We start from the raw sequence: 25,102 nt of genomic DNA on the forward strand, positions 1-25,102 counted from the left end.
TCTATTGGCCCACAGCTGTGTACTTCTTTAAAAATAAAGTTATCACATGTTTACAAATATAAATCCAAACCCTTTGAACAGTTTTAGTCTTAGTGGGAACTCCACTAATTTCTCTATTTTACTATTCCATTTTTCAACCAGTCTAAATTGATTCCATATCTGATAGTCTCAAAACATCTGGTAAAGAAAAGAAATAATGATTATAAAACTCTTTCAGTTTTAAACCTTAAGTAAACACTTTTTTTTTTCTCAATTGTATTATTGTTGATTTTCAAAACATTTTTTTTTAATATTGTACAGGTCAACAGGAAATGATGAGTTGTTCACTTACTGATGATAGTTTCTGATGCAGGTCAACAGACAATGATGAGATATGCAATTATTACATCATGTTGTACACAAATAGTTCTGTAGCTGACTCATCAGAAGATTGTAAATTCAATGAACTTACACCACTGACAGGAGATAACTTTCCCAAAGATGTTAGTGTTCCACTTCCACCCAATCCAGCTCTTGAAGAAGCAGCCATAGGATCTCGCAACCATCCAGGAGTAAATCCCCCAGAACAAAACAATGGTCAGTTGGATTTTATTGATTAATATCTTAGCAGTGTCTGCTTAAATCCCAACTGAGCTTTGTGTTTGCTGACTGCCTAAAGGCAGCATGAAAACTTCCATAATACCTTCTCTCTCTCCCCCCCCCCCTTTGTCCATACAAGAAATTTGACAGTAGTGCACTAAGCATGCTTTGCAAGCACTATATAAAGGCAATTTATACAAGAATGAAGCTTTCTCCTTTAAGAAAAGATGAACTTGATGTAATTTATTTGCACACAAAGACCTTGGAGTTGAGTCTTCTTCTCGAGAAGCAGAATACATTGGAGACATTAAGAGGATTCTTTCAATGGCATAGCTCAGTAAAAGAGACTTACTGAAAGGCTTATTGACTTCTTAATATTTTGAGCAATTTTCTAGATATTTAAAATACCAACACTCTTTAATACAAATAATAATACAAACAAAAATGTACAATTAATCAACAGAACTTTGTTTTCAACAATGTTTTTACAAAAATGGACATGATCTTAAGATGTCTTTTTCTCTCCTAGTTAGTCTACCTTTATTTGTCTTTAAAGAAATATTTCTCTTTTATAGATATAAATCCCCCTACTGGAACATAGTTGGCTTTCTAAGTGGTGGACATTATTAAATGGCACTTTTTTTTTCCTTGAGACTTCCATAAACTATTCATAAAAACTAAACATCAAAAAGTCAATTTAAAGGGCTATTTGATGGTCTTGCAAATCTTTTGTATTCATTTCAAACCATTGCAATGCTTATGTCACATTCATCTGTGAAATGAGCTCTCCATACTTTAAAAGCAATTATTATTTTTTTAGTCTGACTTATTTGAATAATGTAAAAGTTTTAAATATAAAAGAAATAATCTTTAGAAAGAAAAGTTTGGTTTGGTTAAGTTTCTATTCTACTCTACTCAACAGGAACTGTCCACTAATGTGTAAAAATGGTCAGGCCTCAATAATGTTTGCCTGGGCTAAGAATGCTCCTCCAACTGTCATGCCCAAAGGTAAGGAAAATTTAAAATAAATATTTGCGTTGATGAATTATTTAATTAATTATTAATGCCAATGTGCTCTATCAAACCACATTTTGTATGAATTGAACAAGGGAAGACTGACTGAGGTCTTATAATCCATCCATTTATTTATACATGTGTTAAGGCTTCTGCGCGGTGTTGATTCTTGGTAATCTGTCTAGTGTAGATCTGACTGTGAGTAACGCTGAACTCAACTACTTCAGTAACACCGGCGAAGGGCCGAAACAATCAAATATGTAGTCGACGCTGATATGTTGTTCTACAAATATGTTTAATACTCAAGAAGGGAATCGTCCGATGTCAGTTATGTCGTAAATCCGTATATCTATTGTACTCAATTCTACTACTCTACAAGAAGCGTCTTCCTTTTAGCTTCACTTAGAGCGTTCTTATTTTTTTAAGATCTGTCACGTCACTTGTCGCTAATTAAAACTTTCCCCTTATTCCCGAAACAAATAACTAATTCCTAATCATGTCATAACAATGTTAAACCCTTTAACAATAAGCTAATTCTTTTTATCAGACTTAACTAATTTCTAGTGACAACTTGATGTTTACAGATTTGGTTTTGCCGCAAAAACATTCATAGCTCAGTGGTCTAAGCTAGCCAGGAATAGTAACAATACATAAGACTATTCCTTAGTTCTATAGTTAGCTATCTACATGTTTTTATTGAAACCATTAAGGCAACATTTTCTTTACTTCCAGGTCATCATCTAACTAAAGACCCTTATATAATATACAGTAATAACTTGTATTAATATTTTTATTTTCTACACCTTTGATTTGATTGCTACTTGATAAACTGGTGCATGAAGACCAGAATGTGTGGGATTTTTTTTTTCTGCTTTACTGATGCCTTGATATGTTTTGCAGCTTCTTAGTGCCATGTGAACTTAAAATGATCAAAAAATGTTTAGGAAATTAAAATAATGTTCTGTGGCTAATGTTAAGTAATTATTGATACATAGTCGAAGTCAGATTAGATTAGCCCACAACATTATTTTGGCGACCCCGACGAGATACAGAAAGCAGAGTAGGAAAGTTGAGTTTAAAGAGAACAGAAACAGAAATAACAAAAGTAGAGTGTATTTCACCAATGAAAGGGACAGTAGAGAAAGTAGTGATAATGAAGAAGTAGAAGAGATGAACTATTGTTGGGGTGTAGAAGAAATAAATTTTGCAGAAGATGAAACCAACAGAGTGAGAGTACACTCTGGTTTTATCAATGGGAAACCTATGAGGTTTGTCAAAGATTCGGGATGCAGTACAGTTGGAATTAGGAGTAACTTAGTTAAACCAGATTGTTTATTAGGCTATGAGAAAAAAGTAAGGTTGATAGATGGCAGTATCAAGCGCTATCAAGCCTGTAAAGTTTTCTTAGAAACACCATTTTATACTGGTTATTGTAAAGGTTTAGCAATACCAGGATTGTCTCATGATTTGCTTTTAGGCAATATACATGGACTAAAGGAACTGACTCAAGGAGAGATAGATAGCTGGAATAGAAGACATGAATACAAAATGAGACAAAGAAATTCTTATGGTAAAGTGAGAAGAAACATTATTTGTTTTAAATGTCAAAGAAAGGGACATATTGCCAGGCAATGCAGAAGTTGTGACTATTCAGATAGGAGATCTGACCATTATGAGTATGACAGAAATTTTGATAGCAATGCCTATGATAGACAGTATCATAGAGGGAACCCTCAGAGAAGATGTAACTCTGATGAGTACCAGGGTACAAGGGACAATTGTAGGTCATATAGACCTTACCAAAGAAGAAATGGAGAAGCAGAATATAGTTGGAGAAAGTAAATTCTTGATGGTTTACTTATAAGTATATATAGATATATATACTAGCAATGGTTTAATTGTATAGTGCATGAACATGTTGAGTTCTTTTAGATTGTAAATAAGTTGTATATGTTATGATATTTATTTGTATGCTATAGTATGGCACTCATAAGACTGTGTTGATGAGAAAGGGAAATAATTTGAAGAGTTATAGTTTTAAAGGGAGATAATATATATTGAAAGCTTATTGGAAAGTAAGTATGAGCAGAAGTATTATATTTTCTTTGTGTGTATCATCACATCGATCATTTGTAAATTTTAGATTCCTGAGGAAATGGTAAGCGAAGGAAGAAATAAGCTTGAATCTATTGATGGGTTGGAAATTTAGGGATGCCTCAAGTATCACTGTTTAAACGTTGTAATAAGTTGTTAATGGATTTTTACTGTTTGTATCCATAATAGGAAAATGTCATGAAGTTGTGATGCTTCTTGATGCTCTTGAAGATGGACAGTGAGATTGTACTTGGCATCGTAAACAACATTATTGTGATGTGATGAACTTTTATCTTGTACAACGTGTACAGCTTGAACCTTGTACAAAATTGACTAAAATTTTACACAACACATCAGAAGTAAGAAATTTCAATATGTGTAGTTTCCTACCTACTGCCGTTTAAAAAACAAAAGCTATATCTAGGGAGAGATTGAAAAGATGAAAGCGTTGAAGATTAGTCCATACATAATACTATGGACTAATGAATTTTTGACCCAGAGATCTCAGAGGGTTAGGGTAAACAATGTTATTTCAAAAGACCGCATAGTTTCTGTAGCTGGAGAGACTATTGAAATTGTGCAAACCTTTAAATACCTTGGTACTATCCTAGACAATAAACTAAATTTTACTGCAAATACTGATTATATCAGCAAAAAAGGGCAGCAAAGATTATGATTACTAAGAAAACTGTCCTCGTTTAATGTTAGCGAAAAGGCCTTGGCTATGTTTTATCACGCTCATATCTGCAATATTTTAAGTTTCAATATCACTGCCTGATATGGCAATCTGAGCATTAAAAAAAAAATAAACTTTATAGAATCCTAAATGCTGCTGGTAAAATCATTGGCAAAAAACAAATCCCATTTGGGCAGTTGTTTGAGACAAACATCTATAAAAAAGCCATCTATAAAAGATCCTCGAAATAAAGAATCACCCTTTGTGTCAGGATTTTGTGATTTTACCATCACAAAAGAGATACAAGACACAGATAGCAAAGACTAACAGACACAAACTCTCTTTTGTTCCCCTGGCAATCAAATCATTAAATAAGAACAATCTGGTATAAACTTTGTCACATGTAAATTATGCGTGAGTCTGGTGTGAATGTACACTTTGGTTTCTTATAGTTATAATGTTTTTGTTTGGTGTAATGCACAAATTGTAAGACCAATTTCCTTACGGACAATAAAGATTATTATTATTATTATTATGTTAGAAATGAACGAGTAGTCATTCTCTGGCGCTGCCAGGGTCGAGTTTCGCTAAAGAGAAACAAAATTCATCGTAGTCCCTTTAACAGTTTCCACTGAGGAATTTTCTGGTGATGTGGCAGGTCTGCAACAGTACCGCCCTCTGACAGGCAACGAAGATGTTCCTAGGAATGTTAAGGGCCTTGAAGGTGTCTGTGAGGTCAGTTGTTATTATCCCCTCGGTTGATATAACAATGGGGTATATTGTTATTTTGGACAATTTCCATAGACGCTTAATCTCCAAGCCTAGGTTCCCATATTTTCTTTGTTTTTCTATCTCAGTTTTTCTTAAATTATGAGACAGTGGTACGGCGATATCGATAATGGTAGCGGTTTTTTCTTTTTTATCGATGAACAGCAGATCCGGGCGATTGAAATCTACCGTTTTGTCGGTCAGAATAGGCCTATCCCAGTACAGCAGATGATCAGTAGACTCGAGAACCTCTTGCGGAGAGTATTTATAATAAGGGGGAGTGTCCTTACCGATCAATTTGTACGTCAAAGCCAAGTGTTGGTGTATTAACTTTGCAACTTGGTTATGGCGACCTAGGTAGGCTGATTCTGATAGGGCTGGACATCCTGCCATAATGTGTTCAATTGACTCGCCCACATTTCCACATTTTCGGCATTTGTCGACAACATTGAGTTTCAGGATATGCTTCTCGTAATGAGATAACCAAAACAAATGAAAACTGCTTATCCTTATTATTCAAAACCAATATCTCAAAGCTCAAAATACCTTGGAATTATAATATTATATTCATATTATGGAATTAATTTAGAAATCAAACAAATCATTAGAGCTTAAAAATTATTAAAAGAAATTTTTAGAAATCCAATAGAAACATACAACTGAAATTCTATTTAATCTTAGCATTATAAGTTGATCAGGTCTAAAATAGAGCTGTTTAGTTTCTAACAAATGAATGTTTACAATTACTGGAGTAATACCAAGAGTAAAGTTACTAGGAGACAATTCAGAAGTAAAGTAACAAACAATATTACACAAGAAAAATACGTAAAAATACTTTAAAAAAAAAAACAAGCTTATATTAAGTGTAATTGTATCAATTAGTTTGGATCGGTCATGTAATTAAATTTGTAATAGATCTAGACTAACAATAAGTCTGTGCGATTAGAAATATTTCTACCTATTGTTTTTGTTTAGCACAATTTCCTGCCCTTAGCTCTCTCTTATGGCAGCCTCTTTGTGGAATAGTGTGGTGGCTTGTTTGAACTCAATGGGGACCATATTCACCTGTTGCTTGCAAATCCACTTTCCACAAAATAAATGTTTCCGAGCCGCCTCGTTGATACCATGGGAGCTGGAATCTTCAGAAGTCTTTCAACAGCTTGTTTTATATTTTTAAACACTTTTAGCATTTGAAGGCTCTTAGCATAATTAACATTTTGCTTTTTAAAGTTCTATCTTCAAATTGTTCTAAATCTAGTTAATTTAATCAAGGATTTTTTTCTATTTCTCTTATTATATACTCTTCAATGCTTACTTACAACCTTCACTTCTAGGCCCCAGTATATTCATCATCATCATCACTCCTTTGAGTTCCTCATGGAACATAGAGCCTCGACAAAAACACGCCACTCTCCACGGTCTCTTGCTAGCTTTTTGATGGTGTCCCAGCTCTTCCCGGTCTTCTCTGCTTCTTCAAGTACACTGCGTCGCCATGTTCTTTTTGGTCTTCCTCTGCGTCTTGTTCCCTATGGGTTCCACTCTAAGGCCTGCCTAGCTCTGTTGCTGGTATCTTTTCTAAGGGTGTGATCAATCCATCTCCATTTTCTCTCTAAGATCTGCACTTCTATATTTTTTTGTCCACTCATCTCCCACAGTTTGGTGTTTTCTACTTTGTCATACCAGTGTATTTTTAGGATATTTCTCAGGCATCTGTTGATGAAGGTCTGTATTTTTTTGTTGTGGCTTCAGTTGTTCTCCATGTTTCAGAACCATACAGTAGGACAGCCTTGACATTAGAGTTAAAGATTCTTAGTTTAGTCTTGTTTGAGATGTAAGGAGATTTCCAGGTTGGTTTTAGCTGTGTAAATGTCTGACGTGCTAGATTTATATGGCGTTTAATGTCTTCATCTGTTCCACCTGATATACTGACTACACTCCCAAGGTATATAAAATTTTCTACTTGGTCTATTGTCTGAGAATCCAATACTATGTCTCCGATTTGTTTATTGTTTACTTTAAGTACTTTAGTTTTTTGATGGTTTATTTTGAGGCCTACTCTTTTTCCTACTTCGCTTAAAGCTGTGACCTTTTCTTGCATATCCTGTAGTCTGTGTGATAATAGGGCTATGTCATCAGCGAATTCCAGATCTTCCAGCTTTTGTGTGAGAGTCCATTGGATTCCTCCCTGTTTGACTCCTGTTGTGACTGGAAATTCCTCTGACAGCTTGCCACAGTGGGTTACTTGGCAGGTGAAACCATCATAAAGGTTCTTGATTATGGTTATTATTTTATTGGGGATCCCATAATGTCTCATTACAGTCCAAATAGATTCTCTGTCGACACTATCAAAAGCTTTTTCAAAGTCGACAAAAGTTGCATAGAGAGGAGATTGCCATTCGACACATTGTTCTACAATTATCCTGAGTGTAGCTATTTGGTCAGCACAAGATCTCCCTTTTCTGAATCCGGCCTGTTCTTCCCTTAGGTGTTCATCACATGCTCCCTTTATTCTGTTTAGTAGGATTCTGCTAAAAATCTTGCTTGGTACTGACAGCAAAGTGATGCCTCGCCATTTCTCACATTGTGATAGATCTCCACTCTTTGGTATTTTTATTAGCAAGCCCTTTTCCACTCACCCGGAGGTGTTTCTGTTAACCAAATTTTGTTGAATAGTTTGTGCATTTGGTCAACTATTTCACTTCCTCCTTCTTTTAGGACTTCGGGTGGTATGTTGTCAATTCCAGCCACTTTACCTGTCTTCATTTGTTTGAGTGCATTCCTTATTTCTTCTTTTGTTATTTCTTCCATGTTTATGTCTAGTGTTGGTCCTGCATTTAGATCTGGTGGATTTCGTGGTTTAGGTCTATTGAGCACTTCTTGAAAATATTCTTTCCTTCTTTCAAGTTGTTCATTTATTGAAGAAAGTAGTTTTCCGTATTTGTCTCGGACTGGAACATTGCAATTAGCCTTTTTGGTACTGAGAAGTTTGGTGATTTGTATAGTTGTTTTATATCTCCTTTACCTGCTGCTTCTTCTGCCTGTTCTGCCAGATTATTGTAAAATGATCATTTGTCTTGTCTAAGCATTTTGGTGACTTTCTGTGAAACTGCTTGGTAGTCTTGTTTTGATTGTTGCTTGTGGTTTCTTGTTTTTGCCTGTTTAGCACATTTCCTTTCTTCGATTAATTTCCATGTCTCGTCACTAATCCACTGTTTTTTCTTCTTAGTGTTAAGGCTTAGTACTTCATTGCTTGTTTCAGTAATAATTTCTTTGAAATTTTGCCAAGATTTATCGACGCTTTGTTTGGCCTCATCTAGTTGTAGCACAGCAAATCTATTTTGAAGGGATAGTTGGAATTCCTTTTTAATCTGGGTGTTGTTGAGCTTGTCTAGGTCAAATCTTTTCCTTTTGTTTCTTTCTGTTTTATTGCTGGCCAGCTTCATTTTTAGTTTGGCAACAACTAGGTGGTAGTTTGAGCCAATATCTGCTCCTCTTCTGTTTCGTACATCTAGTAATGTGCTTCTCCAGTTCCGCCGTATGATAATGTGGTCGATTTGATTCTCTGTTTTATTGTCTGGTGAAACCCATGTCACTTTGTGGCATTTTTTGTGGGGGAAAATGCTGCCTCCTATCACTAATTCATTAAATGTGCAGAAGTCTGCAAACATTTCTCCATTTTCGTTTATGGTGCCAAGTCCATGGGTGCCCATACTTTTCTCTCTCTCTCTGTTGTCACTTCCCACTTTGGCATTCAAGTCTCCCATGAGGATCAAAACATCTCTTGTAGGTATTTTGTCAACTATACTTTGCAGTTGGTCATAGAATGTATTTTTGTCAGTATCACTTGCAAGGTTGGTGGGAGCATAGCACATAATGATGTGAACATTTTTGAACTTAGACAAAAATTTGGCTCTAATTATTCGTTCTGAAACTGGTTCCCATTCTAAAAGACTTTTGAAAGCTTCCTTGTTTAGTAGTAGTGCTACACCATTTTCATGTAAGTCATCTTCTTTTTCCTTTCCAGAGAAGAGAAGGGTTTCTCCTGATTGCAGTCTTGTTTCACCAAATGTGTTCCATCGAAATTCACTCATTTCCAGGATCTGTAGTTTGTAGTTGGCCATTTCCTTGGCAATTTGTGCACATCTACCTGGTTCTAGTAAAGTACGGACATTCCATGTTCCCAAGTTAAATGCTGCCTTCTGAATAAGGAAGTGTTTCTTTTTCATTGGTTTAAGTAGAGTGGTCGGCCTCACAGGATTCGTTCAACTTTCCCTGCATAGCTTCATAAGTCTCCTTTGTGGAGCTCTACTTTTGCCTCTGACAATGTTTAGTGTTTGTGCTTTTGTTCTGGTTTCTATAACACTATTTTTTATCCATGGACAGGTTGTTAGCCTATCGCACAACCCCTGTGTCCCGGGGAGGGGGATGCACCTTTTGTCTGGCCTCTTTCCTAACAGACCTGTCCGGCTTGGTAGTACCTGCCAGGAGTGATGAGCTCCCGCCGGTATAGCTCTGAGGGTCATTGAGGCACTCAAGCTGTCACACCACGGCAAGGTATGTGCATCAGGTGACAGCCCCAGTATGTTGCTGGTATATTTTTGTTGGCTGCTGGCTTCACCATCCCACCACATGTAAATTGTAAGAATTCTTAAATTCTATAGACTATTTTCAGTAGATATTATTCCAAAGAAAAAGCTTTTTTTTTTGTTTAATGAAATTTAATAATAGTTGAATCTTTTTTTTTAAAACATTATAAACACCCAAGGACATACATTTTTTTTTAAATTTCAGTGTACCCTGTAGATATAAGCTGTACATTCAGAATGGACAAGAGTATCTTTCCCTTTGCCTACAGAACACATTCTCATGGATTAGGTAAGAGTTAGAATTTCTCTCTTTTCTCCTCTTCAAGATAAACTATTTCACTTCCTTCACTTCCTCATGTCTCACACACTAACTAGAAAATGGATTAGGGTCTTCAAACTAGATCTAGGTAACAGCCTTGTGCCTTTCAGTTCTCTTCCACCATAACTATTGTTCCAGGTCGAGACATCACTGGTTACCAACACAATGGTTCTTATCATAAGATTGGCATAGGAAATCCACAATGGTCACAAGTGAGTTAGCTTGACCATATTATATTAACATTAAGAAATTATATGTAAAGACTAAGCAATATTTTCAAGACAATATCGAGCACTGTCTATTATATCCTTTTATAAGAAAAGTTCACTTTTAAAGCAATGTCTAGAACGTACTGATATTTTATGTTTTAAAAAACAAACTATATTGTTATATTCATATGTTTAACTAGTTGTTTATTTCTTGTATACTAAGTGATTGGTTTTCATGTCTGTTTTAGGCAACCTATTCCATCTCTTTAGAGAGTATACACTTTAAGGCACTGCACATTTTAATGTTTTTTTTTTACATTGAATGATCATTAAAAAAATATGATTGCTATTCCCAAGACATCACATTCTTTCATAGGTAAACAAATGTGTGATATTTATTTGCTAATTTCTTTTTTGTTTTCACTTCCTATGTAGGCTGCTAGATGTACTTATAACTCAAGTTCAATGGATCATGCTGTTGGGTGTTGGGTTAGTGTATTGACTTTGTATTGTATTTTCACCTCATTTGTATTTATTTTCTAAATATGTGTGCTGATAATAATTTAACCATTAGTTCAATAATTATTTTATTATTCATTCTTTTTAAATGTATTATACTGTGTTTAACAAGTCATGAAAGGATTCTTTCCAGTCATCATCATTAATTTAAGGTTTACAAGTAAAGAGGGGGCAGCAGGGTGGCTGAGTGATAAAGTGCTTGACTTCCGCACCAGGGAATCCCAGGTTTGACTCCTGGTGAAGATTTGGAATATTTAATGTTATGATCTTTGGGCACCTCTGAGTCCAACCAGCTTTAATGGATACCTGTTGTTAGTTGGGGAAAAATAAAGGCGGTTTTCATTATACTTGCCACATAACACCATCGTTAACCAGAGGCCACAGAAACAGATGACCTTTACATCATCTGCCCTATAGACCACAAGGTCTGAAAGGCACTACATTTTTATGTAGGAAAAACTTAAAAGAATTAGTCCTCAGAAAATATACAACTTAGTAAGGGACTTGAATGTAGCATTTGTATGAATCTAATGATTGACAGACCATTAAGTTCCTTCACTCATTAAAAAAATGTGCCACATGACCTTATTTTTTCTGATCCTCTTGTAAATTGTTCTTTCCAGTCATCATCATTAATTTAAGGTACTAATAAGTACTATTGAAATTGTAGTTTGTATACCATAATTAGAAGCAAACTAAATAAACCCAACTATTTAAAATTCTTATTGACAATAAATATATCCTTTTGCAGGTCTACAGGAAATGATGAGATGTGCAATTTTTATATTATGTTCGACACGAACAGCTCTGTGGCTAATCCTTCATGGCAATGTGGCACCTGCAAAAGAGCTCACAGCTCAGCAGCAATAAAGCTGGCTAGAAGAAGAAGAAGAAGGCACTAATGAACTTCTACAACTGACAGGAGATAACTTTCCCAAAGATGTCAGCGTTCCACTTCCACCAAATCCAGCACTTGAAGAAGCAGCCATAGGATCTCACCACCATTCTGGCATGAATCATCCAGATAAAGCCAATGGTTAGTTTTGTAGCATATAGAAGCAATTCAATTAATTGTTTTGCATTGTTAAACCTTAATTTTGTTTTGTTGTAAATAGATTTTTTTCTTGAGCAATTAGAATCATCATTTATTTGTATTACAAGTGATATATTGAATACACTGTCACTTTCCAGAGAACTTGTACCAAGACACAAAAACTCAAGACATATTGATGCCTGGTGCTAAGCCTAATACAGTAAGTGTTTATGAAATATAAAGAAAAAAGCTTATCCCACAAGCTGACATTCAAGTTTTAGATGTACTAAGAAAATATTGTGATGGTTGCTGGTATATTTTATATTCAGTCCTGTGTTATTTCTAAACAATTCTTTATCCAAAACCAAATTTTTAAAACATGGGCTAACTTTGGAAAACATTTTTTTCTTAATCAAGATATTGAAGTTTAAATTAAAAGACTTATTACAGTAGCATCTGAACATTTCTCATCATAAAAGTATTGGGTTATATTAATTAATATTTTTATTAAACTTGCTTAAACATAAATGTATTTAATAAATAAACAATGAAGTCCTACCTAGCCATGAAAAATTATTAATACAAGTGTGTCAGTAATCTAGTCAATTAATGTGTTTGTGAGATGATGTTGTTTCTCTTGTCCTGTAGCCTGACACCTATCTATGTACAACCTATCCAGTTCTAGAAGAGGAGCTTTATATTTGTAAGTCATCTCCAAGTCTTGTTGACTAAACTATAGTTACAGTGGTGTATATGACATACACTGAATAGTTAATTTTAAAAAAAAAATCATGTAATATATTTAATGGTATTCAATTATCTTGCTAATCAGATAAATTTGAAGCTCTGGCCAATGCTGCCACTGCACACCACATGTTGCTGTATGGATGTGATGGTGAACCTTTTTCTACAGACAGCATCTGGTAAGTAAGAAGCTTTAATTTTTTAATGGTAAAGTTGTTGTTTTTTTTAAAATAAAATTCAAATAGTAATAAAATGATTCTAGATAATTAATATATTTTATTTGTGACAAAGTGCTTGACCTTCTAGTTTGTAGCTAAAAATAAATAAGAATGGCCTCCAGCTTTTGCTGTATTAGAATTATACTTTTTCTCTTTCAGGAACTGTCCACCAATGTGTAAAAATGGTCAGCCTACAATAATGTTTGCCTGGGCTAAGAATGCTCCTCCAACAGTTATGCCTAAAGGTAACAAATAAACAGTTGACATGTTTTAAGCTTAACAAACTGACTAGAAAGAAACAAGTTTTTTCAAAATTCAGTGATGAGTGAAGACTTCTGTTTGAGCAATTCACTTGTTAATTGATGGTGGAATTGCATTTCTGAACTTGTTATTAAATGTTAATATCCTCTCACCCCATCAATATGTAACACTTTTTAAAAATTTAATACTATAACCTAGATATCTTTTTCTATGTACCTGAAATTGATTTTCAGATAGGATCTTTGCTTATGTTTTTGACAGTAAATGGACTTAAAAGAGCCTGGTAATGGTCCATTTTTAAAAAACCTGCATAAAATATATTTCAAAATAATTTTTGTAAAAACGCTATATTTCTCTTCAGCAAGCTGACAATTTAAAATGATTACATAATATTCTAAGATCTTTGATAAACCATTTTAGTATTTTTTCTTCTTGGCACTTTTGTGTTGGTGACTGCGCCTTGCCATTTTATTTCCAGAGTCTTGCACAAATACCTGAGACAGACACTTTTAATGTGGCATTCAAGACATGCATTCTTTTGTTTATCTCTCGCTGCCACTGAGGCATGTACTAAGCATAAATGCAATTGGTGAAAACCAGCTGGAAAGGTTTAACAATAGGTTAATGACCTGTCAAGAACTATGTTAGGCTAAGAACATTACAAGCATGCTGAAACTCAGATATAAGCTCTCAGTAGTCCTTTTATATTATCATCATCACATGATGACAGGTCAGAGGGATTTATCTGTGAAGAAATTGAGTTAGGCATACTATTGTTGAAATTAGAAGATTACTGAAACTTTACAGATCAGATTATGCCCACCTGCTCTCCATTGAAAGTATTTTAACACAAGTAAGGGCTCAAGGTAGCAAATGTAATTTCCAAGATATAAGCTGCATGATCTGTGATAAAGTTCTGAGTTGTGTTCTTAGGAACACCTGACCAACTTAGTGGTAAAACATTGAAAGGAGGTTCATTAACATATATGCAGTGCAGTGAACAAAATAGTCAGTAAAAAAGTCATTGAAGATCAGATTTCTCCTGTCTCCACCTTTACTTGTCAAAATGCACACACACAAAATGTAGGAATTAAAATGTTATCAAGAATGTCATGTTCTTTCTTTAAAGGTGTAGGTCTCAGGGTCACAGGAAAACATCAATTAAGACTATTGTACTCCAGGTACACTACGCAAAGATTTTTGAAGGTTAGTTTTATTTACTAATATATATTTATAGCTTTTTATATAGCGCTACTTTCATGCTTATAGCATGCTCAGAGCGCTTTGGTCCAATCTCATTTGTGGACCAGTGGGGGGGAGGGGGTATCTAGGAGTTGGTTTTCCGTGCTGCCTTTAGGCGCTCAGTAAACACAACTCTGCCCGAGTCGGGTGTCGAACCTCGAGCCCCCTTCTAGGTAGCCAAGCCAAGCCAAGTTCAAGCGCACTTGGCCTCTCGACCACGCTTCCCATATAAATGTAGATGAACCTATAAAATTGTATTCTATGGAATTATTGAAAAAATATTTAGACAATGTATTAGAATGCATTATGGGGGTGAGGTGGCTGAGTTGTTAAGTGCTTGGCTTCCAAACCTGGCGTCCTGGGTTCGAATCTCAGTGAAGACTGTGATTTTTAATTTCAGGATTTTTAGGGCGCCCCTGAGTCCACCCAACTCTAATGGATATCTGACTTTAGTTGGGGAAAGTAAAGGCAGTTGGTCGTTGTGCTGCCCATTAACCATTGGCCAGAGAAACAGATGACCTTTATGTCATCTGCTCTATAGACCACAAGATCTGAAAGGGGAACTTTTCTTTATTAGAATGCATCATTGAAATGATTTGAAAACTCAAATTCAGATTTTTTTCCTTATATGAACTTAGTCATAGAAATTGATTAGATGTCATTTTGTCAACTAAATTGTTATTATTTCTCCTTCTGCTAACATTTTATTTCATTATGTATATCTTAAACAATATTTCATTCAGTGATGTTATTCCATAATGTTTTATGTAACACTTCAATCTATTTTCTTTAGTAACTACCAATATATTTCAGACTCAGAACCTGCAGATCACTCTGGACTTAAACTTTACACAACCCACCAAAACTAAGTAGTTCATCTTGAAATAATTCTCTTGTATTAGATTATTATTGATATATTTGCCCCTCCTCACCCCCCCCCCCCCCCCGGAAAAACAAAAAAAAAATGCATGTTTTGACACCTTGTATTTGTCATCTTCACTAGGCCTCAGTATGTTGCTGGTATATTTTTATTAGATTCTGGGGACTTCACCATTCTTCTACATACTAATTGTAAGTTTTCATAATTTTTTAAAAATATTACATTGTCTGCTTAACAACTAGTTTACTACTTTGAATTGTATTAGAAGGTAGTGTGTGTGTGTGTAAATTATGTTAAACCTTTATGTATGATGATGGCCAATAGATTACTATGAACATTGCCAAACTCATTTCTAACCATAACAAAAATAATCTGAAAAAAAAAAAAGTAAACTATCTTCAACTCTGAAGGAACATCCGAAACATGTAAAACATTTTACAAACATCATATCTCTTCTAATTGTTATTAATTGTAATGTTCTTCAGGTACAGTCATAACTGGTTATCAATACAATGGAACGTATCATGAAATCGGTAAAGGAAATCCACAATGGCCACAAGTAAGTCTTAAAGTTACCATATTTGATATTCAATTATTCTAACATTATATGATCTCATATAAACTTACACTTAAAGTGCCACATGTTTATGATATGAAACAAATCTAAAGGCCTTCTATCCAGTGAAGGAAGTAATTGAAGTCAAACCAGGAGATGCTTTAGTAAGTCTGATATAAATATTTACCAACTGTAATGTCAGCTTTTCTTTTTCTGAATTATTATTAAAGCTCTTATGATGTTTTTTGTCTAAATTTGAAATGTAACTTATGTTCCAGGCTGTTAGATGCACTTATAACTCAAGCTCGATGCATCATCCTGTTGGTGTTGGGTGAGTTTCTTGTTGGTTTAGCTTTTAACTCTAAAATTGAAACAAACTAACTAAAAGTAGTCAAAATTGCTGAAATGTGATTTCTGTTTACAAATTCTGTCATCAGCTACATAATTTATTTTTTTTAATAAAACATTCATCTGTAATATGGACACCTAATAAATAATTGGAGAAAGAAACAAAATTGACTAAAAAAAAAAAAAGAAAGAAAAATATATTTGTTGAAAAACTTCATCTCTAATATTAACTTTAAACATAAGAAAGATTAATTTATTTCAATTAAACCAATTTAGCGGTGTTCACTTACTGATGATAATTTCTGATGCAGGTCAACAGGCATTGATGAGATGTGCAATTATTACATCATGTTCTACACAGACATTTTTGTGGCTGACCCATCAGGAGAATGTGCTTTCAATGAACTTACACAGCTGACTGGAAAAAACTTTACCATTGATGTCAGCATTCCTCTTCCACCCAATCCAGCCCTTGAAGAAGCAGCTATAGGATCTCATCACCATGCTGGCATAAATCATCCAGATGAAGCCATTGGTAAATTTTTTCTCAAAAGTTTTAAACACAATATTGCCAACAAGATTGCATAGTCTTGTAATGTTTTCAGTCTATTGTTTGTTGGCTTGTGTTGTGCATGAACAGAGCGAATTTTAAAATGTTGCTCAGTATTTCTGATTCTTTTTTATCTGTAGTTGACTTTGAAGACACACAGATATTGAAGATATTGATGCGGGGAGCAAGCCCTAGAAAGGTAAACTCTTTGTAATTGTTCATGGGACATAAGAAGAGAGTGAAGATGCTTACAAGGATTCTATTTTAATAACCTTTTGGATCAATTTAGTCATATTTCTCTAAAGTATTAAGAAATTGAATAAGGAAATCAAAATGTGTAATTTCACAACTGAGTTAGGAGATGTCAACAAAAGAGAAATAGTTGAATATCTTAACAAATTTAGTTTCTATTTTCATACTTTTAGTTTCTTCCTTTTTAAATAAACAAATATTTCTACCAAATCTTTATTGTGTTTTCAGCCGGATTCTTATTTATGCACAGCTTACCATGCACAGGATTTGGAATCATATATTTGTGAGTGTATAATCCACATTTTTTTTATGATAAACATAGCCTCTTTCTATTCTTTAGAAGATTTCACTAATTTAATATAATACAGTATAGGCTAAATTGTATGTTAAGCAATACAGCAAACAAGTGACTGAAAGGTTATTAAGTACAGAAAATGTTATTTAAAAAAAAAATCATGATGAAAGCAATTGACTTTTATTATTGATGAAGGCATAAAGTCTGATTTGTTGTTGAAATAAAGTTCAAAGTACATGTTTCTTTTTTCCTTGTTTTGCATTAACTTTTGGGTGCCTAAGTTTGTATCTTTGCTCTGAAGCCAGCCTTCTCCCCATCATTCCCATTCCTTCAACAAGAATATAAAACTTCTCTTACAAACATTTATTGGTATTCTGTATAGTAAAGAGCTTAAATCATCGCTTGCCCTGAAGTTGCTGTTTGTCCAGACAAACCTACTGCTGGCTTATTTTTTTAAGTATAATGGAAACATCTTTCTTAGCGAAAATTGAAACAAGTATATACTTAATATAGGATCTTATGTACATTATGTCATAGGCCTTTTTTTTTGCTGATACCTCAAGTTAGTTTTGAAGACCTATTTTAACTCTGGGAACTCTGTAGTTACTGTTATGAGTTTGGTGCTTTTTATTTCAGATAAGTTTGAAGCTGTAGCTGACGCCAACAGAGCTCATCACATGCTGTTGTATGGATGTGAAGGTGAAGCCTATTCTCAGTAGCCAGTTTGGTAAATATTTTCATTTGTGCATGATAGGTAATGCAAGGATAGTCATTGTAGTGTGTTGGTGTAGTGGTGTATTGGTTGTGATACGGTGGTGAAATGGTGTTCTGTTATATCTGTTCATTATTCATTAAGATTTTTAAAAATGTTTCTTTTAGGAACTGTCCTGCAATGTGCAAGAATAGTCATCCTGTGATTTTATTTGCTCGGGCTAAAAATGCTCCTCCAACTATCTTGCCTAAAGGTACATTAATAAACTCATTGTTATTTTAATTATTAGTTATTGGTATTGAGAGAAATACATTCAATTGAAACTTTTTTTGGTTACTTAATGTTCTTTGTATTATCTTAGATGTTGGTTTGAGATTTGGCAACAGAACATTCATTAAAAACATTACTAAACATTAGTACTGCAAGTTCACTATGCTAGGATATTTACTGGTGAGGAAAGAGAATGTAACCATATACTTCACTATAGAAAACTTTGTAACATGTATTGTCTATACTTTTTATTTTGTATAGTTATACTGTTTTGTTTGGTGTAAAGAGATTTTATCAACTCTCTGTTTCTTAGTTAAATAACTGAAAACAAAAACCAAAATGTCTTTCTTATTAATTGAACAGATGCTGAAGATAAGACCACTCAGGTTTGAAGATTTATGTCACACACAAAAAGTAAGTCAATCTGATAAAAATAATTAATTATAGGCTGTTGTAATTAGAACTTTTTTTTAGAGCTAACTTGGCTGTAAACTTCATTTTGTGTTTTCACAGGCAGCCATATGTTGCAGGAGTTTTTTTCTTGGCATCTGCATCGTTTACGATACCTCAAGGACATTCCTGTAAGTACAAGCCTAGTTTGTTGTGTCTCTATCAATATATCTCGCTAGTGGCATGGTTTTATCTGGTCACTTTAAACTTCTCCCATAATGTAGAATATCAGCATTAAACAAGACTCAGAAATGTACTTCATCATTGTTTTATGCCATTTTTTAGGCTAATCAGCCTCTGTAAGAAATGTAAATCCTCCCTCCCTGCAGTTAACTTTTATTCTTTTTTTTTTAATATTTAATATTTAATAATAATTTAATAATATTTAAGATTTTGTATAGAAAAAAAGGCTGTAACATTTGTATTCAATTTATTAACAGCCTTCCCTGTGGATGTCTGCTGTAGATTTTCAAAAGAAAAAAGTATTTTTCCATTTGCCTACAAGCCACATGCCCATGGTTTAGGTGAGAATATCTTTGTTTTTTTAGTCTAATATAAATAGTTTAGGCAAAAATATAGTTATGATTTTAGTGTAAAATATGTGCCCATGGTTTTAGAGGAGAATATCTTGGTTTTTAGTGTACAATACATTCCCATGGTTTAGGTTTTCAGTGTGTACTAATGACACAATGGTGTTAAGTTTTTAGCCATGGATTTAAAACTTTTAAGCTGGTTTCTTGAACTACCCACCTTGATGTTATCAAAATCACTTTATCCTGCAATGAGAAACAAGCGACACAATACATGCACCCAGTCGCTTTGTAGGCAATTTTGGCTTGCTGCTTTGTCAGTCTCTCTATCATGTGTGTGTTTTGAATTTGTTAACCTTTTGCCCATTATTATGACTCCCAAGGTTACAGCCAACTCTTCTGATGTCTATGCCCTCTACTTTAGCTGCCTCTCCAGATTCACCTGCCCCAGTATCTTCAGCTACTTCCGCAGCTTCCTCCTCCCAATAAGTCTGTCCTTTCTTTTTTTTTTATTGCTGTTTCATTTTATTACTAAACGTATATATTTTCTTAATGTGTTTTTTGATAATTATGTGGGATACTCTGTGAGGATTGGTTTTAGGATAGGATAAGTTCTTATTTTATTATTGTATTTACATACAGTGGGTATGTATTTTCCAACTTTACAACGAAAATTGTTTTACAACACAATGGATCAATGTCGAAACTCTAGAACCCCCTTGTATATTGCTAAAAGATAACTACTTTCTTTTTCTATTTCTCTTTTTTAAGAAAAATTGTTTTTTTTTCAAAGTTAAAACTAATTGAAAAAAGGAATTACAATTGAATAGTAACAATGATGCATGTTCAGGAATATTATGATGAATATGCTGCCAATGATATGAGAGAGAAAGGAATTTATGGAACTGCCACCTCTAGCGAGGAAGGACTCAGTCGGAACAGGAACAAGGGTTTTGAAGCCATCAGTCAACAGCTAGAGCATTTCCCTCGCAAGAACGCAGCTGGTCGGATCAATCAATCCCAGCATTTGGATCAGAATCAAGGGAAACAGCCTCTGTCAGAGAACACAAATCATGCCTCAATCAACAGACAAAACAGTGAGCTCAGAAAACTCCCTAACTCAGTTAGAGCTATAGAAGTTGGTCAGTCAGAAGCAGTCCATAAACCACATAGTTGTGAGTGATTTAAAAGTTGTGTTCACCTCAACATTATCTTGTACCTTTTTTTGTTATTGTGGCCTGCACTATGTATGTTGTCATTGTGTGTTGACTATGTTCCCACAGCTGTAAGTGGCATGAGTAAGCAGCTGCAGTGTGCTCACACATTTATGTTTGCTGTATGTATTATGTAACTTACACAATATGTGTTGTTGTTTTATTCTAAGCTTTATATGAGTGTAGCACACCAATAGATCTAGTTTTTTAGTAAATGCATGGCAATAATAGCCACACTGCAAAGTGAATATTGTGGTTAAAAATTAAACTGGAAATATTTGTCTTTTTAACTTGTATAATAATGAGAATATGTAGTGCTATGTTGACCCTTAAGAATGCTAATAACATATCTGAAAATAAAAGATTGCCCTTTGTTAGTCTACATTCAGAGGACATACATGTGTATAGTTTTAAGCTGCAACATAAATTCACTGAGTTATTTTTCTTCAAATAATTATTTCAATTCAAGTATAAATTCAGTTATTCCTCATAGTTTATCATCTAAATTTTTTTTTGTAGATTCATACATGCAGAGCACATTTCTAGCACTGTTTGTTTGTTATATAGTAAATCTTTTCAAACCTTTAGCAGCTTGTATGATTTAGTTCTTGGACTCCATCTGTAAACAAATTTGCATTAAGCTTTTTGAAGATAATCGAAAGCTAAAGATTTGCTGTTCACCATCCATACACATATCTCAAGGCATCTTTCTGCTATTCTAGCATACACTGATAGTGAACTTTATAGACATTCTGTATCAGCTAGTTCTTGTAAGACATTGGTGAAAGAAAAAATAACATGCAAGATTTCATTTACCTTGTATAAAACAGAAACATAATTTTTTCATATGTGAAATATAGATTAAATAATGTTTGAACACATTACAATGGTTTACTGTGATATTAAATTAGCTAACTCATTGTGATATACTTTGATTCAATACATATAAATGATTGGATCAATCATCTGTGAACTGAAACCCTAATATTAATTTGTTGCCATTTGCCATTGCTGCATAGAAGGAAAATGAGTACTGACATGCATTTCAATAGCTTAATTTTGTTTTCCTTAGTGTCCTGCTTCAAAATGTGTTTGGAATATGTAGATTGGTGTGGTATTAGTTATATTCATAATTATCATTAGCTGGTAACTTGATGATAGACTAAGGCAGATAGTTTGTACACACTTTTCCTATAAATTTAAGTCCAACTTTAAGACCCTGTGATTCACTTCCATTAGATATGTTACATGTACCTTAGTCAATGTTATTAGCTTATGACTCTGGTGTCTCTCTCTCTCTCTCTCTTATTATAGAAATATTAAAAACTCACATGAGTTCTCCTTTATCTTTTGCTTTTGTAGTGTGATACATTTGTTTACTTTCTACATGTATTTTGTTTGGAGAGTGGATGTTTAACTTGATCCTTAATCATTCAATGTTGTAAGCAAAAAATATTTAGCACATGTTGTATGTAGAAGCTGCATAGTTGTGATCCTGTTGTGTAGATTTGTTAATTGCACAAGCAATAGAACTTTTGGAATGATATTTGTTTAATGTTTTCTTTTTTGTGATTTCCTTATTCATACCTTAACATAGAATTTAAAAAAAAAAAGAAAATTAAGTAAATCAAATTAGGATGCAATAAATGTTTAAAGTTACAAAACTTCATCAGATAATGGTAATAAGACAAAATATCATTTAAAATATAGTAAAGTAAAAAGTTGAGTTCCCCTTTCAGACCTTTGATCTATAGGGCAGATGGTGTTAAGGTCATTTAATATAAAAATGGAATAAAAAAAAAAACACTGCACTTTTGGTAGATAATAGATATAATGGATTATATTAGCTATTTAACTCATTTCTTTTTAACTCATTCTGTTCTTCAGATGTTCATTTGGAGAAACCTATATTCAATTCATCATGGCCAGAAGAGTCTATTACATTTGGTCAGGTGTGGCTATTGACACAAGTGGCTCAAGAAAATGGACTGCACAGTAAGTGTTGGAACCTGATCGTCTTTTCTTCCTGTCACAGATCTATAATGATCACATCAAGAGCTAAATTAAAGATTTCTTTATTTTAATGGGAGTCCTCTATTCTTTAAAATAAAAAGATTAAAAAAAAGAGAGTAATGCAAAACTGGTTTGTAGGCTTAACCTCTAAATCAAAGTTATACAGAGAAAAAGGGGGGAAATAATTAATTTGACTGAGTTATTTGTTAAGGATTAACTCTTTCTCTCCGTAATTATTTACCACATTCTGGTGGAATCAACGCTGGTATCGTCAGTTAGAAGAGAAAGAGTTAAGGAGTACAGGTGCAAGGTTTCTTTTAAATAATTTTTTATAGGAATGGAATATATCATCCCATTTTTCTCAACTGAGGACAAGTCTCTTTAGAACTAGATCTAGATTATATCTAGGTAGTATTTAATGATCCAAATTGAACTAAAAGTATTTTAATGATAGTTATTCATATTTTCACAAAACTTAATATCTAACACTTAAAATATATAAAACATTTAAATTAATTGTCTTGAGGTCACTATCCAAAATAATCACCCTATGAAAAATTAATATAGAAAAAAAATATTTTTTTTGTTTACTCTTTAAAAACCTTTTTTTTTTGGTAAATGCATGTTGAAAATGAAATGAATCTATATTTTTTCCTAAAGGAAACTTTTAAAGTGGGAAGCGTGGTCGAGAGGTTAAGTGCTCTTGAACTTGGCTTGGCTTGGCTACCAATCAAGGAGGCTCGAGGTTCGACATCCGACTTAGGCAGAGTTGTGTTTATTGAGCGCCTAAAGGCAGCACAGAAAAACCTTCTCCTAGATACCCCCTCCTCCCCCACAACTGAGATTGGACCAAAGCGCTCAGAGCATGCTATAAGCATGAATCTCTCTGTTTCATTGTATCATAATTTATCAAAGTTATGTTTTATTTACTTATTCTTATTCAACTTTTACAAAGTAAAAATGTTATGAATGAAAAAAATTGTATTTTTTGTAAATTTAGTTACAGTTATTTTGAATAGAATTATTTATGTTAGCAACTTTTGAATGCATCACATAATTTTAATTTGACACAGAAACTGAAAATCATTTCAATTAAAGATGAAACATTGTCTCTTGTTGGTGGGGTATGCAAGACATTGGTTCTATGCTGTTGGTAAAAATTTCTCATCCTTCATTGACTTCCATTGTACTCCACCTTGCACTTTCAAAATAGTGATGTCATTTGTTTCTCAAATGTTAGTAGCATAGAAAACATGGACTGTGTGGTCTATTTATCTTAATGTGTGTTTCATGTATTGTAAGTGATCATATGTAACAGTTATGGGTATAGAGAATAAAATACAAAATATTAAACTCATTATGTTGTTTCATTTTTCTTAAATAGATGACCAGACTTGAATAAATCCACCATTATGAAACTGCCAATCATACCTGCTTAAACACAATTTAAGTTCCCTCAGACTGACTTTATTAAAGCTAATCTTGAGATAAAAAAAAAAAACTTGATCATTTAGCTTTAAAAAAAATAATATCATGCTTCTCTTGAGGTTAAGAAATTAATATCTGGTTAATAGTTAATGAATGTCAGGGTAGGTTATGTTGACAGTGCAGTGTGTATAATCAAGATCAAATAGCTCTTAGACCTGAGTGGACTTATGTTTTGAAATTTCATACCTACATCATAATGAGAAAGTAATGTTCTCATTTCACCTATTAAATATTTGAACCACAAAGCAAGGAATCTTTAAATGCAGACAAATATCAAGTAATTTTTTAGATTTATTTTACAAAAAGGAATGATAAATCTTCATTTTCATTTCTTAGTTGTAAAACATGTAAAGAGATTTAAGTCAATTTGAAACATGAGAGTTTTGATACCTGCTGCTGAAAAACCTCTTTACCTATCCCTTAGTCTGTTGGACCATTGGGGCACCATGCAAGATTTGTTCACCATCTTTCTCCATTCCACTAGTCTTTTACCTTAGTTAGAACCTCTTTCAATGGCAGGGCCATCCATTCTTTTATGTACTTTATCTTTCCATCGCTTTCTGTCTGCCTCTTCTTTTTCCTGGTACTGTTCCCTGAAGGAAGGTCTTAGCGAGCCTCGAAGACTTTGTAATATGGCCATAGATTTTTAGCTCAAGTTTTTTTATGATAGTAGATCATCATGGGGTCTAATCGCTGCAGTAGCCCTGCCTCTAATATCTTTGTGATGTGGTTTAAAATGTGATACCTAGGATCCTTCTGTAGCAGCTCAATTCCATTGCTAGGATCCTCCTCTCTAGCTCTGCAGTCAGTATCCAAGACTCACAAGCATATAAACAATGAAAAGTAGGCATGCTGATGCCTTGGTAGTAAGGGCACCTAAATTCCCTAAGTAATGCTGCCTATAATATAGCTTTAAAAAGAAAAGGACAATGGGCATTGCTGAAATCGAAATTTTCAAAACAGGATCCTTACTTTACATTCAGCACTAATTTTGTAAGCAGCTCAAAGGCAGATCCAAAACATTTTTTATGGGCCGAAAGTCGAGAGGCACTGAAGGGAGCACAAAGAAATTGTCGTCCAAAGCAAAGCTGGCTGCACAAGGAAAAAAGGCCACTCTTTGGACATCCTGCTAATAATAATAAGGCTAGTGTTCGAGTCCGAAGATCAGTGAGGAATGCAGTATTTCACGTGGCTGCGCAGTCCCAGCTGTGACCTACATATTTTGCCACATCCAGGGCAAGCATAACCATTGTCCGCAGGTGGTCGATTTAGATTTTCTTTT

General features: G+C 33.9%; 1 protein-coding gene across 1 annotated transcript; it reads left to right on the forward strand.

The window, feature by feature from the left end:
• Positions 1-351: 351 nt before the first annotated feature.
• LOC129923267 (peptidyl-glycine alpha-amidating monooxygenase A-like) lies at positions 352-23,689 on the forward strand. Its single transcript, XM_056013530.1, has 30 exons — positions 352-576; positions 1,502-1,587; positions 3,877-4,046; positions 4,905-5,098; positions 9,923-10,006; positions 10,681-10,734; positions 11,516-11,602; positions 11,664-11,800; positions 11,956-12,017; positions 12,446-12,500; positions 12,630-12,720; positions 12,919-13,004; positions 14,150-14,226; positions 15,076-15,131; positions 15,266-15,333; positions 15,628-15,701; positions 15,812-15,862; positions 15,977-16,029; positions 16,358-16,581; positions 16,737-16,795; positions 17,077-17,131; positions 17,780-17,842; positions 18,023-18,108; positions 18,217-18,305; positions 18,489-18,539; positions 18,639-18,706; positions 19,016-19,099; positions 19,956-20,280; positions 22,207-22,314; positions 22,993-23,689. Exons 4-23 carry the CDS (start codon positions 5,058-5,060, stop codon positions 18,058-18,060), a joined length of 1,515 nt encoding a protein of 504 aa, XP_055869505.1. The 5' UTR covers positions 352-576; positions 1,502-1,587; positions 3,877-4,046; positions 4,905-5,057; the 3' UTR covers positions 18,061-18,108; positions 18,217-18,305; positions 18,489-18,539; positions 18,639-18,706; positions 19,016-19,099; positions 19,956-20,280; positions 22,207-22,314; positions 22,993-23,689.
• The last annotated feature ends 1,413 nt before the right edge of the window (positions 23,690-25,102 follow it).

The sequence above is a fragment of the Biomphalaria glabrata genome, chromosome 16 (genome assembly GCF_947242115.1).
Source record: "Biomphalaria glabrata chromosome 16, xgBioGlab47.1, whole genome shotgun sequence".
NCBI lineage: Eukaryota > Metazoa > Mollusca > Gastropoda > Planorbidae > Biomphalaria > Biomphalaria glabrata.